Source organism: Thermobia domestica, chromosome 8 (assembly GCF_964235325.1).
Source record: "Thermobia domestica chromosome 8, izTheDome1.hap1.1, whole genome shotgun sequence".
Taxonomy (NCBI): Eukaryota; Metazoa; Arthropoda; class Insecta; order Zygentoma; family Lepismatidae; genus Thermobia; species Thermobia domestica.
In genome coordinates, this window is record NC_137461.1 from 237,789,996 (window position 1) to 237,806,221 (window position 16,226).

The 16,226-nt window shown below is 36.3% G+C and overlaps 1 protein-coding gene across 1 annotated transcript; it reads left to right on the forward strand.

Annotated features, from left to right (window-relative positions):
• Nucleotides 1-293: 293 nt before the first annotated feature.
• Nucleotides 294-11,917, forward strand: LOC145692506 (protein takeout-like). Its single transcript, XM_081767813.1, has 4 exons — nt 294-346; nt 5,269-5,402; nt 7,224-7,367; nt 11,763-11,917. The coding sequence occupies exons 1-4, from the start codon at nt 294-296 to the stop codon at nt 11,915-11,917; spliced, it is 486 nt and encodes a 161-aa protein (XP_081623939.1).
• The last annotated feature ends 4,309 nt before the right edge of the window (nt 11,918-16,226 follow it).

A 16,226-nucleotide genomic window follows, 5' to 3' on the forward strand; every position in this document is an offset into this window, starting at 1 on the left:
GCATAACCAGAAACAGGAAAGAATGTCTTTCTCCATTCAAATTTCTAGTGAAAAGCGCGTCGAAAGTATTCGAATTCAAATATTTTTCTTTATATTTTAGTGTCTACCTATTTTCCACCATAGAAGCAACACCAGCCTAAGTATATATTTTGAACATGGTTTGATGCGGTGGAACTTGGTGTAAAATGAGGAAAACCGGAGTCGACACAACTGAAAGATATGCAATCCACATTCCGCCATAAATGTCGCCATACGCCATTACGCCAGCGAATTTGAATTTCTCACTCGTCAGAATGGCTCTAAATGACAGTATAACTCTCATAATAGTACCTCTTCGAGAAACTGTGTGAGAGCGCTAGTGCCGCTGAAACTGCTCACTGGCAATTCGAATAATGTTATGCTACAATTCTGGGGCTTTAAAGGAAACAGCAAATTTCGGATTTGTGTGCATCTGTCATGACGTCCTTCGAAAAAAAAATCATTTTGCCCTATAATTTCGGAGAAGAGAAGATCTCATAACAATTGAAAATGCTATTGTAGAAACGAAATTTCACAATACTGTTGATCATTTGGTATTAACCTTTGATGGATGATATATTCGACATGGAAAAGGGTTGAATAATGGGTATGAACGAAAATCATACCCTGGACAAAAAAAGTTGCCTCTTTGTGCGCCATTTACTATTTATACTACGACTGGTTATCTTGTATATGTACTGGGATCATATACTGCAATCACAAATGACATAACAATAGCAAAATGTCTGTTTCAAGGTCCAAACTAGCTACCGATTCTCATGGCGCAATGTGATATTTATTGTGTGAATCGCTGCTTTCGGGATACAACTAAATATTTGGAAGAATGAGGATTTATAGTTTTGATGCCTTCACTCGAACCTAAACGCAGGCAATTGACTATTTCTGAGACGAACTTTTTCTATGTTAAAAAATTGGCTGAGTTGTTGAGGCCGTTCATGATATTCTTGTACAGCGGTGGACACTTCTAAATGGTACAGCCATATGGAAATTTACGGCTAAGGTGTACCATTTAGAAGTGTCCACCGCTGTACAAGTATTGTTACCAAATGGACAACAAGTTACTTCCTCAAGTTGGATTCTTATGACGGATAGCTTTATTTTTGCTTAGTAATTTTGGAAATCATCTTAATTCTGACAATGGACTTGTCGAGAATGTTCAACAAATGGAACGACAGCACATCGCAGAAAACACATTAGGATCAGAAGTAAAAGAGCACGGTTGAGACAGGTATACACGCTTTTTCGCAAAAGGCACATCTGCGGACTTCCTGAATTTCACGGAGTTGACACAAAAAGATCTAAAAATCGTTTTTGCATGTTCCTGTCAGTTGTCTCAGGTAGTTTCCTACTCGGCTGAAGTGATGAACGAGAGCTCTCTTCGTGGCTAAGCGGTTGACGTACGCACTTTTGACCTGGGAGATTCGGTTCGGTTCCCAATCGGAAGCTCATGTGGTTTGAATTAAACGTTAATCAGTAGCTCTACGTCTCATATAGTGTCGCTGCTGAAAGGGATGTTAAACTCAAAATCAAGTCAATTCATGCAATGGTGAATGAAGATAATAGCATCAATCTCAATTTCCTGAAAGAAAATACCAACATTGTTAAATTCGAGGTACAGTCTCGACATATTGGTAAGAAGACATACAGGTGTTATATTGATTTTGGTCCAAATACAACAGGGTATAAGGCTCTACAGTGCTATTATCGTGAATGTGCGCATGGAAATCGAACAGTTTGATGATCTTCATATGTCACCTCAAATATTTATTACCTTTCACGTGCTTGATACTTTACTAAGATTGTTTGGTCTACAGAGGATTTAAACAAATTGTGTGTTGCCGATCGTCACTCCAGTAATAAACACACATAATGATGAGGACTGAGGATTCCAAATACCGTGCTCTTCATTTACCTTGTTATATTTTCTAATACAGAAAAGACATTGCAAAAACATTTTGAGTATTTTTGTATTATCATCATCTCGTGCATTATAATATTTTGTACATTATAAAATGGTATACATTATATACAGGGATAATCAAAAACGTTGTTTTCTGTAAATCACGATTTAAAACATTGGTATTCTACTATGGCAGAATAAAAAACAATGACACTAGAGCTCTCACGCTAACTCTGGAAGAGGTACGATTATAAGAGTTATGTTCCCACGCAGAACCATTCATGAAGAATCAGAAATTCAAACTCGACCAACTGATAATATTTGTATCGGCCAAAACATTTATAGCATGGGTTGCATATCTTCCAGTCATGTCTGACTTCAGTTTTCCTCATTTTTCACAAAAGTGAATATCAAACCATGGTCAAAATATACTATAGGTGGGTTGTTGATGCTTCTATGCTGGAAAATAGAAGGTTGCCACTCAAACATAAAGCAAATATATTTGATTTTGAATATTTTCGACGCACTAGAAATTTGAAGGGCGAAATTCATTGTTTCTTGTTTTCGGTAAGACCCTTCAGAGAAAAGCATATTCATATTTTATTTCAACCTTGTAACTCAAGTCATTTCCGAGATATGAAAACTTTTTGATTTTCGAATTTTCAACAATAACTTCGAAATTCGAGGGAATTTGAAGTTGATTTTCTAATGAAACTTATCTTTTGATATGAGGTAACTTTGGTATAAGTATCATAGCAATCCGTGTAAGGGCACTTTTCATCCTCTTATCCGGTTATACCCTTTAAGTGTCAGCTGGGATGATCATAGCACTAGCGCTTTTAGAGGCCATTGATAGAACCATGGCACAGTCAAATGTGGAATTCATCAAGATGGAGTTGCGAAGTGGCATAAATCGCTTATTCCTGCAACAGAAGTTGCCGACAGAAATCCATGGTTGCATGCTACACAAATTGCTTCATACTCCATTTGGGAAGAGATAGTTCTCGAAATTTAAAAGTGGAGTTTTCTTCAACGTAAATGGTAAAAGGTATAAGAGAACAATGTCAGTGTCAATTCTGAAAAACGTGGATCAGGCTCATGACCAGATTTTGATTAAGAGACAACGAATTTCACTTCAACCGATAGCTGAGATTTTACACATTAGAGATGAAGTGGTCTACTGCCACGTTTTCACCTGCCACAAAAAACGAGCTTCAGCTTGTCGGTTTACATTATGGATTGGCACCTTTTACTATACGGTCTGCAATTCCTCGATCACTGGACTGTGTAGTCCTCGTATACGAAATGCATCCTCAAGACCTTCGGGCCCGGTTTTTGCTTTAAGCGAATAACCCCCAACTTACACTCAGGGAGTAAGATACGCCCACGGCACGGCTATCAATTTGTGCACGAATTTCTTAATGCTTATTAATTTATCCTACTGGTTGAGTTGGTCCTGCTAGCAAACCAAGTCCTTGATTATCTGCTGGCATAATGCCCGAGCGTTGTAAGACAAGTTAACATCCCACTATCAAAATCACGGTATGACCACACTCAGCAGCATCAGGTGATCTCGGGGAGTTATTCCCAACCTAACCTACTTCTCTTGTTTAATAGATACTGCCTTCTTCATAAATGTACCACAAGCACGTCGAAACACTGTATTCTCATATCTCATCCAGAACAAAATGACACGTGTCAGGTCACCATGTGGGTTAGAGAACAGCTCTTCTTGAACTTCCTCCCTTCCACTGCATTTGGAAACATTTACCTAGATTCCTTGGGTCGGTATTTTTCTGTAATCGCTGTTAAGTCATAACTAGCTAGCCTTCCTCCCTGTTCCCAGTAGAATCGTTCAAGGAATACAGGAATTCCTCTAGCACAGTAGAGCTACACCGAAAATGCGAACAGACACGATAATTTGGGAGTAGGAGAAGGAGTTCCCAAGTTCCGATTTCTTGCTGGTCATTATTATTGGTACTCTGGTTGACACGGTGGGGAGATCTCTCGACCGTTGTCAATGCGGGTTATGATCGGGTTTATGCAACGTGTCTGGTCATTAATTCATGATGAGTTGGACATGCATATCTTTCCTTGAAGTGGGTGCTCAAACGTTTCAAGTCAATGAAAAATCCAAACATATGGCATCCTTTGTTCATTTTCCAGTATTTTGAGAATTTTATTGACGATTTTACTTTTAAAAAATCGGCTTACTACTCAAAATGAAAGCTGGTTCCACTACTTTGATCCTGAGAACAAGCAGCAATCATGCGAGTGGCGCCACCCAGGATTTCCAAGGCTAAAGAAACTAAAAGTACAGAGGTCCGTAGGCACGGTGTTTGCCTCAATGTTGTGAATATTTTTGAGACTGGCTTCCAAAGAAAGAAATTATACTGCGGTCTCCCGCTAAGTTGAAGAACGCTATTAAAGAAAAATCCCGGATAAATTTGAGAAGAGGTATGTTGTTTCTGCTGTACAATGCTCCCGTTGGCAGGGCTGGAAGGATATTGAGTTTTCTGAAGAGCCCGGGGTTTCAGTGCATTACCCACTCATCTTACTTTCTAGATCTTGCGCCCTCTAATTATTATTGTTCCCTAGCTTAAAAGGTTTTGAAAGTATAGATATTTAGCTGTGACAACGAGGATATAACATACTTTTTGCAGACACAGAAAAATCTTCTATTTATTTATTTTTTGAGGGGGTTAAAGAAGTTGGAGCAACGCTCTCACAAGTCTTTTGACCTTTCAGTAGAATATATGAAACGTTTTATGTTTTTATCTCTATTGTAATCTCCTTCTATTGAAATCTACTAAACTTCCTCTGGTTTCAATATTAATTGAGGAAATATCATGCCATAGAAAGCAATTTTTTCACGTCGTGTATACTACCGTAGTATTGGTATTTTATGCGAAAATTAAGCAAAGTGAAAACCCTTAGTTTGATGCCCCATAGCACAACAACCAAAGTTCTTCAGAGGATGAATTTTGACATAGTATTAAGCAACTTAAATTCTACATTTATAAAAAGTTTGTTTAAGATCAAATGAGTTACAGGGTGGGCGTAAAGTCACTTCTCCAAACAAATTTCTTCAGATATTGAGGAATGCAACTTTGTGCCCAAATTGTATATTGTCCCTGTAATTGATTTCCTTCTGATACCGGAAAGGAGGTTATACTATAGGATGGTGGGATTACTCTATCTCAAAATGACATTTGATGAAAGAAATGTTTTAGTAGTTCAGGTCTGTTTTTGTAAATCGAAATTAATTTGGTTATTGCCAAATATAATTGACATATAACTTACTATTAATTTTTATTGATTTTTTTCAGGGTAGATCCGAAGAACATGAATTTTGTATTTAATTTTTACATTCCATACTTTAGATGTACGACACTCTACAAAGTGAATGGAACATTTTTGTTTTTGTATCTCACAGGTGATGGTGTTGCACATGTGAACATAAGTAAGTACTTTAAAATAATTTATTAATATTATTTATTTAATTTATTTTTAGAAAGTATGTATCTGGACAAACACATTTTCTTGATTGTTTTACAAATTGCCAGAAAGGGTAGTACAAAGAAGAATTTAAAACAGGTTAAATTGCAAACAATTACATTAACTAAATAAATTTTAGTGGAAATATCACCTAAAATAGTTTTTTTCTGTATGGCTTCCGATTTATAATAATCTGTTTGAAGATCACACTGATAAAGTATGGTACTCATTGCTACTAAGTGTTAACGTGGAATTTGGTTGGTTGCTTGGATTGGGGTTTAGCATACATTTTCAGTATCAATGGCACAAGAGGTGATAAAAAGTACTAGCAACCTTGATATAATTCGTGCTTGGTTTTACGCACAGAAGAACAGTTGTTACAGTTCTTCACTATAATTGTCTTCCATCTCAATCGCCTTCTGCCACAACTGTAATAGGACTTGTACACCGTGAACGTCAACCTTTGTCGATGTTCTGTAGGGATAATCATATGACACTAATGGTGGCTTCTTTTGAGTCATGGTGCTTTCGGTCAAATGGCTCCTTCATTTTGGCCAAAAGGAGTCGTATTGAAGTTCCTGAAAACATTTGTGTGCACTGCACTCACGTGCCATTTGAATTTTGATCTACACACATTGTTTCGTCTTTTCGAAACATATTGTTACGGTGCTTCCACCTTTCTCCTCCACGACATTGATGCTTTTGACTGACTAACACAGTCGTTGCAACTTGGCACAGTTCATTGCCTCACATTCCAATATGGGCTATGGAACTCGAATACTGTTGCGATACAGACTTCTGAAGTCAGAACAGTTTATTACTACATTTTTCAATCTATACATATCAAAAGTGAATTTAAAGCTTAAAGTTCAATCCGAACACCCAACAAGTGCAAATATTAAGGATCTCCCATCGGGAATCGAACCAGAGACCAAGTGCACCGAGAAATGTGTGCTAGAAACTCGTCCAATGAGGAAGGCTGTTAAAGGGTAAGGAGCTTCTAATTCACAATGTTAGGACATTGGATTTGTAGTAGATATTACCGTGTTTATGCGTTCCATGGCTTGCGAAAAATAGATTATCTAATGAGTTTTAGCATTTCACAGTCATTAAAATGCATATCTTAAGGAGAATTAAAATATGTTTCATAAACCTATTCTCCCTGTGTGAAGAGCAGTCATTTCAGCTAGTCAGTAATAATAATAATAATAATAATAATAATAATAATAATAATAATAATAATAATAATAATGATAATGATAATAATAATAATAATAATAATAATAATAATAATAATAATAATAATAATAATAGTCTCCTTTGTCAGCAGAGCGTAACTGTAGTTAAAATCCCATTCTTCATATTTTAAGTGATTTTTAATAATTTCGGGAATTTAATTATCTTGAAAACATGCGGTGAAATAATATACAAAAAATTAGATTGCTGAACGAGATACATTAGTTTCATGTGTACTCTTAGAAATATATCTGATATTTCTATGTTGTTAAATAAAAAATGAATAAAATAAATTGTTATATAAAGAATATATTATGTAAGCAAGGAGATAACAAAATCTACATACTTGAAAAATAGATATTTATTTTAACGAAAATATAAGATTCATTTACAATAAATCTTATAGCCAGAACTGTGTTTTAAATATATAATAATTGTCATTGTAACCCGTACTGGTACCAAGGGTGAAATAACAATAATAAATATTTACTTACAAAGAACTGCGATGTTAGTTCTAGAAAATTAATTTGCAGTTATTTTTGTTTCACAGAGAATTCTCGATTTTACATCAGCATTAGTGGTGAGCCAATGCTCAAGGATGGATTGAAGTATATGAACGTGACAAAAGTCTCAGTTGACACTGATGAACAAGATAAATATGTTTATCTAGAGAATCTGTTTGGAGGTGGAGCAGGTAAGTAAATATTTGGAAGTATTGTGAGTGATTTATTCCAGTATGTAAGACATTTTTCACGTTCTTTAGGCAAAAAGCTTACACATTAAGGATATGGGAACAATTTATATAACAGTGAAGACACATTTTGTCATAGAAATAGTATCATTATCCCTTCTATACTTTTCTTTTATTGGCAAATACTGGCACCAGACTTGGAATACGCAAAGTCGAGAGCGGCATAGCATGTAATTCTCAAAACATAGAATCCTTTCTCTAATTATCTCTTAATGCCTCTTAGAATATTACTTTTCTTGGATTCTTCCAACTGTGTCCCATGTAAATATGGCTCGTATTTAAATTTCGTAAAGAGTACGCTTATGCCTGTAAACTTATATGGTATTAAAACAATTACACTTGAGAAAAGCAAGATTATGGTAGGTAATGACTACAAGCTAACACTAGATCTACTGAAATTCAGGGCAAGACAAAGCTGGAGGGCTCCCGTGGTGTGTATATTAGGAAGCAATTGCCTTCATGAAAATGGACACATGGATAGAGGAAAATACAGTAATACGCATACTCACCAATATGTGCTAGGTGGTCTTTAGAAATTAGTTTTGCATTATAATTTCATAGTAATGAAAGATACTTTTTAAAACGGTGTTTGTGTTTACACATGCACTTGTGTTTACCTACGTAACTAAGATTCTTAAATAACACCATCCTATATTGAATTAACAGATTTTACCTTAAAATGGTCCAATATTCATAATCTTACTTTAACTACTTGCTGCCAACTAGTATCTGAAATTTGTTAGCTGAATTCGTATGACTACTGGAAAAGACACCAGTCGCTCTACCTACAACTAGCATTAGTCCATTTCTGTAGTAAAAAGTGGTTATTTTTTTGGAAACATGTCACAAAATCATCCTTCGCTGCTAAAGCATGACTATTGCAGTTAACTAGAGTGAGTGTCTTCTTTGTTGCTCTGGAAACAATATGAAAAGAATCGGTTTAAGCAAAGATCTGACAGAATCACAGAAAGGGAAGTTTGAGCAAACAATGAATGAACCTGCTCGATTTGCGGTATCAAAGTCTCTCCAAAGGGTCTAAAGGAATGGTCTAATACGAGAGTGTGGACGTAAAACTGCGACACAACTATGATCACTATATCCTAACCGAAGAAATTCCGACGAGTTTTGGTATGGGTACGGAAGACTTCTTTTTTTTCAAATCCAGCAGGAATCATTGCAGTCCGTGAATACACATCAATACCAAGTAATTTCTAGAAGAGCATTGAGAAGAATCCTCGTGGAATGTATTGTATGGTCAGTTACGGTACCACAAAAGAGGTCCTTTGTGGCACATTGAGCTCCAAGTCTTCAATTATTTTAAGAACACACGCATTAAACTGTAGCGGTTTAGAAATGTGTGATGCCGTCCGACGAGCAGCGTTTATTTTTAAGTATACACTTGTGCAATGCATCTAGTGCACCAAAAGTTCAATAAATAAGGACCATAGATTAAAAATTAAAGTGCCCATGTAAAAAATTACACTAAAAAATCTATGAAAATGTACAACATAGACACTTTCACTTGTCTTTCGCTAAAATATCAAAATTAATTAAATCATAGGTCAACACCCAGCAAACATGAGTAACAGAGAGTGGATTATTCCTATTAGCTGAGTATGAACGAGTAATAAAAGCGGCATTTTTACTATATAATATGTATAATATGAACTTAAACAATTTGGATCAAAATTAGGACATTTGGAATTTTGAACAAGTTTGTGGTGGGAGGCAGATTATGTAAATTCTGGACTGTTCCGACAAAACCAAGACGTCTGGAAGCACGTCAATAAAGAATTTCACTTATAGTAACTTAAGAATATAGTTCATTCCTGGAAGAGGTTCTATGATGTATATGTAAAGTTATTTTTCATACTATTACTTGAATCCACCCACACAAATGAATGTATACCAACATGTTTATTTGGACTTTTCCAGTCACCAGATATTGCAATTTCTTCAGTATTCATGATGAGTGTATACTGTCATCTAGCAAGATGATACCTGTCTTGTTCGCAGGGCTTAAGGTATTTAAACATGATTTGATTAATGTTGATGCACCTGATTCTAGTTGGTTAGTCCTGAAAAGTTGTATATTTACAAGGTGTATGTCGAAAGTGCATATTGTTTTACCATGGTTCAACAAGTAATAAGGGTAGATTAATATAATTACACATGAATTAACTTTATCCTTTAAGGCGTAACTGCCAAATTCCAAACTTTCAGCTTCAAGCGTTTAGTTGTGTTCTGCTTTAATGTGTTCACCTGCGAAAGAAGACCTTTCTTGATACTGACTTGAATTGGCCAACTTCAATATAAAGGTGTCTAATAAAAATATTTTCTCAATATTGTGAAAAAGATACCGATATCTATCACCAGTTGAACGATGTTTCTAGGGACACTAACGTTGCTGACGATGCTTTGTACAGGTTGGGGGATCAATTGAAAATCTGTCAAGCCAATCTTACAACCACTTCAGAAAAAGTACTTCTATTGAAGTTCCGGTCATGAGGGACAGAAAATTAACTGTTTAGGATATCAGTAATTTTATAGGATTCTCTCATTGCATTGTGAAAATAATTTTCACAAACACCATAAATTTCCCAAGATCAGTTTGTAGGTCCCTCAACAGCCCAGTGAAGAGAAAATGGTCTACTGCGTAAGAAGAAGGCTTTTCTACAGGATAAGAATATCGAAAGAAATCACTCATCTATTCTGCTCTCAGAACTAACTCCCAATAAAAGCGTTGGGTAACGAAGTTTCTATCATTCTATTTGAATGTCATCTGTGCGCCTATATATTGCCATTCTGTCCGCCCATTGCTTCCACGATAACTCTCATAAAACTTGCCCAATTTTAACGAAACTATGTATTTGTCTTCCTTCAACACACACAAATAATCATTGTTTGAGGTTTTAATCCATGAAGAAAAAGTCGTTCAAAGGGGCTAAAATCAACCCCTGTTTCACGTTTGAACATTTGTGTGCAAAATAAGTTTGCAGGATCATCTACGCAAAAGTTATTCAACTTCGACCAAATGTATTGTACAGTTTTTAATGGGTTTCCCCAGAGCTTGGAGTTAAACTTGGCAATAATGAAATTCTGAATTTTTCCCTCCTCAATTAAAAAAAAAAAAAAAAAAATATGTTCCACGAAAATTTTATTTTAAAAGCGGGTTAAATGTTCAAAAGGAGCTGAACGTTTTCTTAAAGCCTCCGGAATTATCTTCTATGATGGACGTAAGGTCACGAAAGGTTGAACCCGCTCAATTTCTTTTAGAAAAACTTTCATTATAACGTTAGTAAAAGATATTTAATTTTCTAAGACTAATACCCATTTCGACTTAAAGAAATAAGTTCTACGATAATTGTCATGAAACAAATTGATGCAGTATGCATATATTTCTTGAGACTTCACAATCATCTTCACTACTTGATTTCAAAATTACTCGACGGCGGGAGACTGAAAATCAGCAGTCACTTCTCCGTCCCACATCAACACACACACACTCCTCTTCTGTAAATAATATATTTCTGTGAGAATTCCATAACAACACTCGAAGGTTTTGTAAAATATAATGTGTGTTTTGCTTGAAATTAGAGATTTGGTCGTATAATTCTTGGTTGAAATTAGTATGAGGGTGAAAAAGGAAGACAGCGTGCTTCAGCACTGCACAGTATCACTAGTCATTCTTATTGTACATTGGCAGTAGCAGCATGGAACAAGAGAAAATATTTAAGCAATCACTCGTTTCATATTGAATTTTCACATAATGTCAAACAGTGTACGTTTCCAAAATTATAAGGTATGAAGCGAAAACTAGAAAACTTACGCACACTACGTGGAGTTAATTTATTATCTATTCCTTATAAAATGTATGTTTTGTCGTTTGCTACAACTTTCAGAATATTTTGTGGAAGTTACCTTTCGGGAAATCACTTCTATTAAATTACTATCGTCATCTTAAATTTTTAAAAAACTATCCTAATTTTGATTATTTTTTCACTAACAAAGGCATAGTATTCAATTGAATGTGGTAGCTATTTAATTGAGAGCATATACGTAAATGATAGCAAAAGAGAATCTATAGTATTTTTTCACAGCCTACGTTGTTTGCGATTAAACTTTTTAAGCATTTCTCTCTGATTTAATGGATAAAGTATACGCTTTTGGAGCATGACATCCTGGGATTCTCGAGATTAAAGAGCGTCAAATGACATTTTAAAATGTAGAATTAGTTCTGTATAGTTTTGAGAACGACAAAGGGCTTAAGTAAAAATTACTGACCCAAGTAAAAATTTGTTAATTTGTGCAGCTAATATTTTGCTATTTTCTTTACAGGAGAAGAATTTGTAAATTTTATATTGAACTCAAATATGGATGCTTTGTACAAAGAATATAAATGGGTTTGGATAGAGATGTACCAAGCCGTTTTCTTTGATATTGCAAAGAGAGTACTATCGAGAATACCATTTGATGAACTCTTTCCTGAATAATCTTCAATAGGAAATGCTTGAGTTTGTAATTTAAAACAATAATCTTTCGTAAGTTGTTAATGTAATAAAAGCTATTTCAAGACATTAAAAATATTTATTAAAAAGAAAATTATTAGTATTTTGTACATATGATTTAAGATGTTATACCTATTCTTACTTATCACTATGATATGGTTAACAGACATTATTTTCTAAATCTATATAGTCCCGTCAATGAACGCTCAAAAGGGGGGTGTAGAGGACATGGTCGGGAACAAAATTTTTGACTTCATGTCTGTGTTTGGAGTAGTTAGTAGGAAAACATACTAAAAGTCCCCGATCCTACGAGGTGAGCGGGAGGTAGGAGGGGGAGAGGAAGATAACTTTTTCGGATTTTCGCTTAAATCTCGAAAACGGTGCGTCATGGCGAGAAAACATATTATGTTCAGAAAGAAAGCTGAGAAAATTTCCTACAAGATTGTTTCTATTCCTTTGCCTATTCCTAATAGTTTTCGAGATATCCACTTGCGAAAATTGCAAATTTTCAAAAATCAATTTTTCCCATCATTTTTATACACAAACTTTACCTCTTAGCACCTCATCCCTTAACTTCATCGAAGTTCAAAGGGAAAAAATCGTCTTCTTCTTGTTTACTTCAACCATAAGTTGGTGGCAACATGGAAATTTTAAAACTTTTCTTGGTTGCATCCAGCTCTTTTTTACTTCGATAAGATCTCTTCTTCGTGACTGCATCTAGATATTCTATCCTTGGTCTTCTTCTTTCTGGTTTTCCTTCTACCTTTCTCTCTATCAGCACGGTGATCCAATCGAAGTGACGAATAAGGTGGCCAAGCATGCTGTTTCTTCTTTTTTCCTATTATCTTCATGATCTGTCGTCCTTCACTAGCTTCCTTTAGTACGTCTTCATTCCTTTTCCTTTCGGTCCATGATATGTGTAGCATTCTGGGCCAACATCACATTTCAAATGCTTCCAGCTTGGATATTTCAGCTTTTCTCAATGTTCAGAGCACTAAATTTTCTATGAAATGAGTTATTATTTAATATTTTATCTTCAGCTATTTATTGAAACTATAGAAAAACGCTTCATACGAGAATTTTGTTGTTTTGTCTCTCTTGGAACCAGAGGATCCGGCAATTGGCTCAGAAGGTGGCACATATTGCTCATCTTCATTCATATTTTCTTCCACCTCAGTTTCCACGTCTTCCAGGGATTGTGTCTCTTCAGGGATGGGTAAGGGTTCTATCTCTTCAGTATCGTCTTCCTTATTGTCTAACGCTGGGACGCCATTGGAACAATTTCCCAGACAGTATTGATATAAAAGAGAACAGTTCTTTGAGGATCTTCTACATTCACATTTGTCATTACTGTCTTTGGTGCACCAGCAGAAAATCCTCTTCAAAATCTTCTCTGGTGCTAAGAGATCTTTTGTCTGCACGGGGTTGATCTGGTTGTCTATCTTGCGCTCCCAACCTCACAATTCAGGTGGTAGTTCGTTTCCTAGCCAGTGCTAAACCTGGTAATACGTTCTGAAGGAATGCTCCTTGACTGCCCTCTCAGTTGGCGGGAGAGAATATATGTCAGGTTTGACGTTTTCTACAGACTTGACACACAACTGGGAACGATAGAGATTAAGGGATATCTCCGTGCTTGGAGCTCCAAACCACATCAAGATACATTTGCGACCAGCTTCCTTAACTTCAGTTTGTGATGAAAAAGAGCTCGAGAAAACTTCAGCTGCTTTGCGAATGTCTCGGTGTCTCTGGTAAAATTTGATGAAACCATTTACTTTTCCGAAATACTGCACTCGTTGTGTCACAGCCTGTAAAGGAATGCAGGAACAAAATGTTCTTTAGTCCTAACTGCTGCATCTGTTGAGTGGAATATACGCTGGTCTTGACTTTCCCTCGGCCAGGTTTCACCAATAAAATATTTCGGTCAGCTGGAGTTTTTGCTATTAGAACAACTACCAAGTCAACGTCTTCGCCAATGACAGTGACGTGACATTGGTTGTTTTTGATTTTTCAATGACTATTGTAATGATCAATACATCAGCATCGTCTGATGCATGAAGAGTCTAAATCTTAATGTCGTGGAGTTTTGATCTCAACAGGTCATCAGTTTCCTTTTGTTGTGCACATTAGAGCGAAATTGGTCTTGCTTCACTTTTATTTCAGTGTTCGAATTGAAATTGAAGTCGATGGACTTCTTCATTCGAGAGCGTCGTCCTTGTTCAGCTGTCTTTGTGCTGTTCGCTGAATTTGCATACCCATCGAACACTACAGTGCAGTTCTTCCCAGGTTAGTGGTTCGTAACAAATTTCACATATTCTTCACAAATGGTGGAAACTGAAGATCCTCTTTCTAAATCACTTTGTGCATGAGAAATCCTCCATCAACAATTACGTCAAAGTTTGGCAGATGTATGTTCTTGGTTGTTAGATCAAACAGTGTGTATAGTACTGATTTCTTGGTTTTTCTCATTCCACCTTCATTAAACAAGGCTAACGGGAAGGGAGCCAATTCATATTCTAAAAAATTCTTCATCCGTTTTGGTCATTACTGAAATGCTTTGAAAAAGCAAGAAGGGATGTACTGTTATCTTTTCGTCGTTGATTTTTATGGATGAACTCACAGAGGAAAGAGGTGGTGTTCTATTTTGGCATCACAGTCTGATATTTGAGAATAGTAAGACTACCATTTTAATCATCGCTAGCTTACCAACTGTAACAGCATCGTAACAGTTGTCTGTAGTATCTCCCACCAATCCAGTAGCTATCGACATGATTTCACTCATTTCAGAGAAAGGAGGACGATTTTCAAACCATTCTGTGAGATTAGCAATATTAGCCGCATCTTTAGCTTTGCAGGCTTCTCAAAAATCCTCGTGTTGTTCACTTGAGGTGAAGAGAACACCATAGAACTCTTCTAGCGATGTGCAAATGTCATTAGTTGCATACATTCCGATGCCCCATTTGCTTATTACACTGCCTGTAATGCCCCGTCCACGTGTTAGCCCACCACGGCTTTTGAAGCTTCCCCTAAGAGTAGTCTCGATAGTCATATCTGACCAAACACCTGATCAAAAGCGATCAGAGCACCGCATCATGAAGTACCCATCGTTGACAAATTTGTAATATTCTTCTGGCATCATTTTTGATGGAAGATTCATCATATCCTGCACATACAGCTGACAGGATTTCGCATAGGGAAAGTGGGCCAGATGCGTGAAAGTAAGGTAGCATTCTCTTTACACAAGTTAGGAGGACATCCCAATCGCCTGACCCCTTAGCATGAATGTACTCTTTCATCAGTTATACCATTTTGAAGTATTGGATCCATAACTATGTAGTACGTTCATTTTCACTGAGCTTTTGTAGTGCTTTTCCAAATTTGTTAGCCAGTGATTTCAGATGTGGGTTTTCGTTCAATGAGCTCAATGACGGAGTCTCATTTAGGAAATTAGACATCAATTCGTTGGCAGATTTCTACTCTTCCTCTGTGATTTGGATATGGTCAAATATGATGTTCGACAAGGCAGTTTGTGTGATCAAATGACTTCTCACTGCCCTGGCAAAAGCATGGCCTTGAAACATCTTCTCAACTGATACTGAACCGTGTAAAGTGTTCAAAACTTCTTTTATACTATTTCCGGACATTTGGTAGTCAATACAGCCTAAACAACGACATAAGGAGATGAAATCCACCGAGACGCACGATGCACTTAGAAAGTTCAGAGTCAGCTGGAGCACCTGCAACTATTTCTCTGGCTTTCCAATATAGTGGCTGATCGAATGGATGATCAAATAGTTGTGATTGATTTTTTCACACAACCTGCTTGCATATCATATTGCGGTGTATACTGTATCATAATCAGGAGGAGCAACTATGAAAGGAAGAGTAACAATTAGTCTTTTCGCTGTAACTTCCTCTTGTAACGGAGTGCATGTACCCCTTCCAGTCTGGGAATTCAATATGTTGCTTTTTGGCAAGCAATCATAAGATATCATGTGATTTAGTATGTGCCAATTCCTGTGGTACTTCTACGTTAATCATAGTGACATTTTTTACACCACCTTCCTTACTTTGGAATGATTCAGTGGAACAATTCTAAGTTTTCCAGTTTCAGTTGACGTGGGCATCTTGGTCATTTGATTCCGCCCATGCCGTGGAAAGTGTTCTGTCCGTCAATGGTGCATACACTGAAGCCAGCGTTGTCGAAGACAAATTGATTGAATGATCCTATTTTCAATTCTGGTTGAGCATGAACTATAGCTGACATTTCTAAAGTTTGGGTTCCGCACTAAGATGA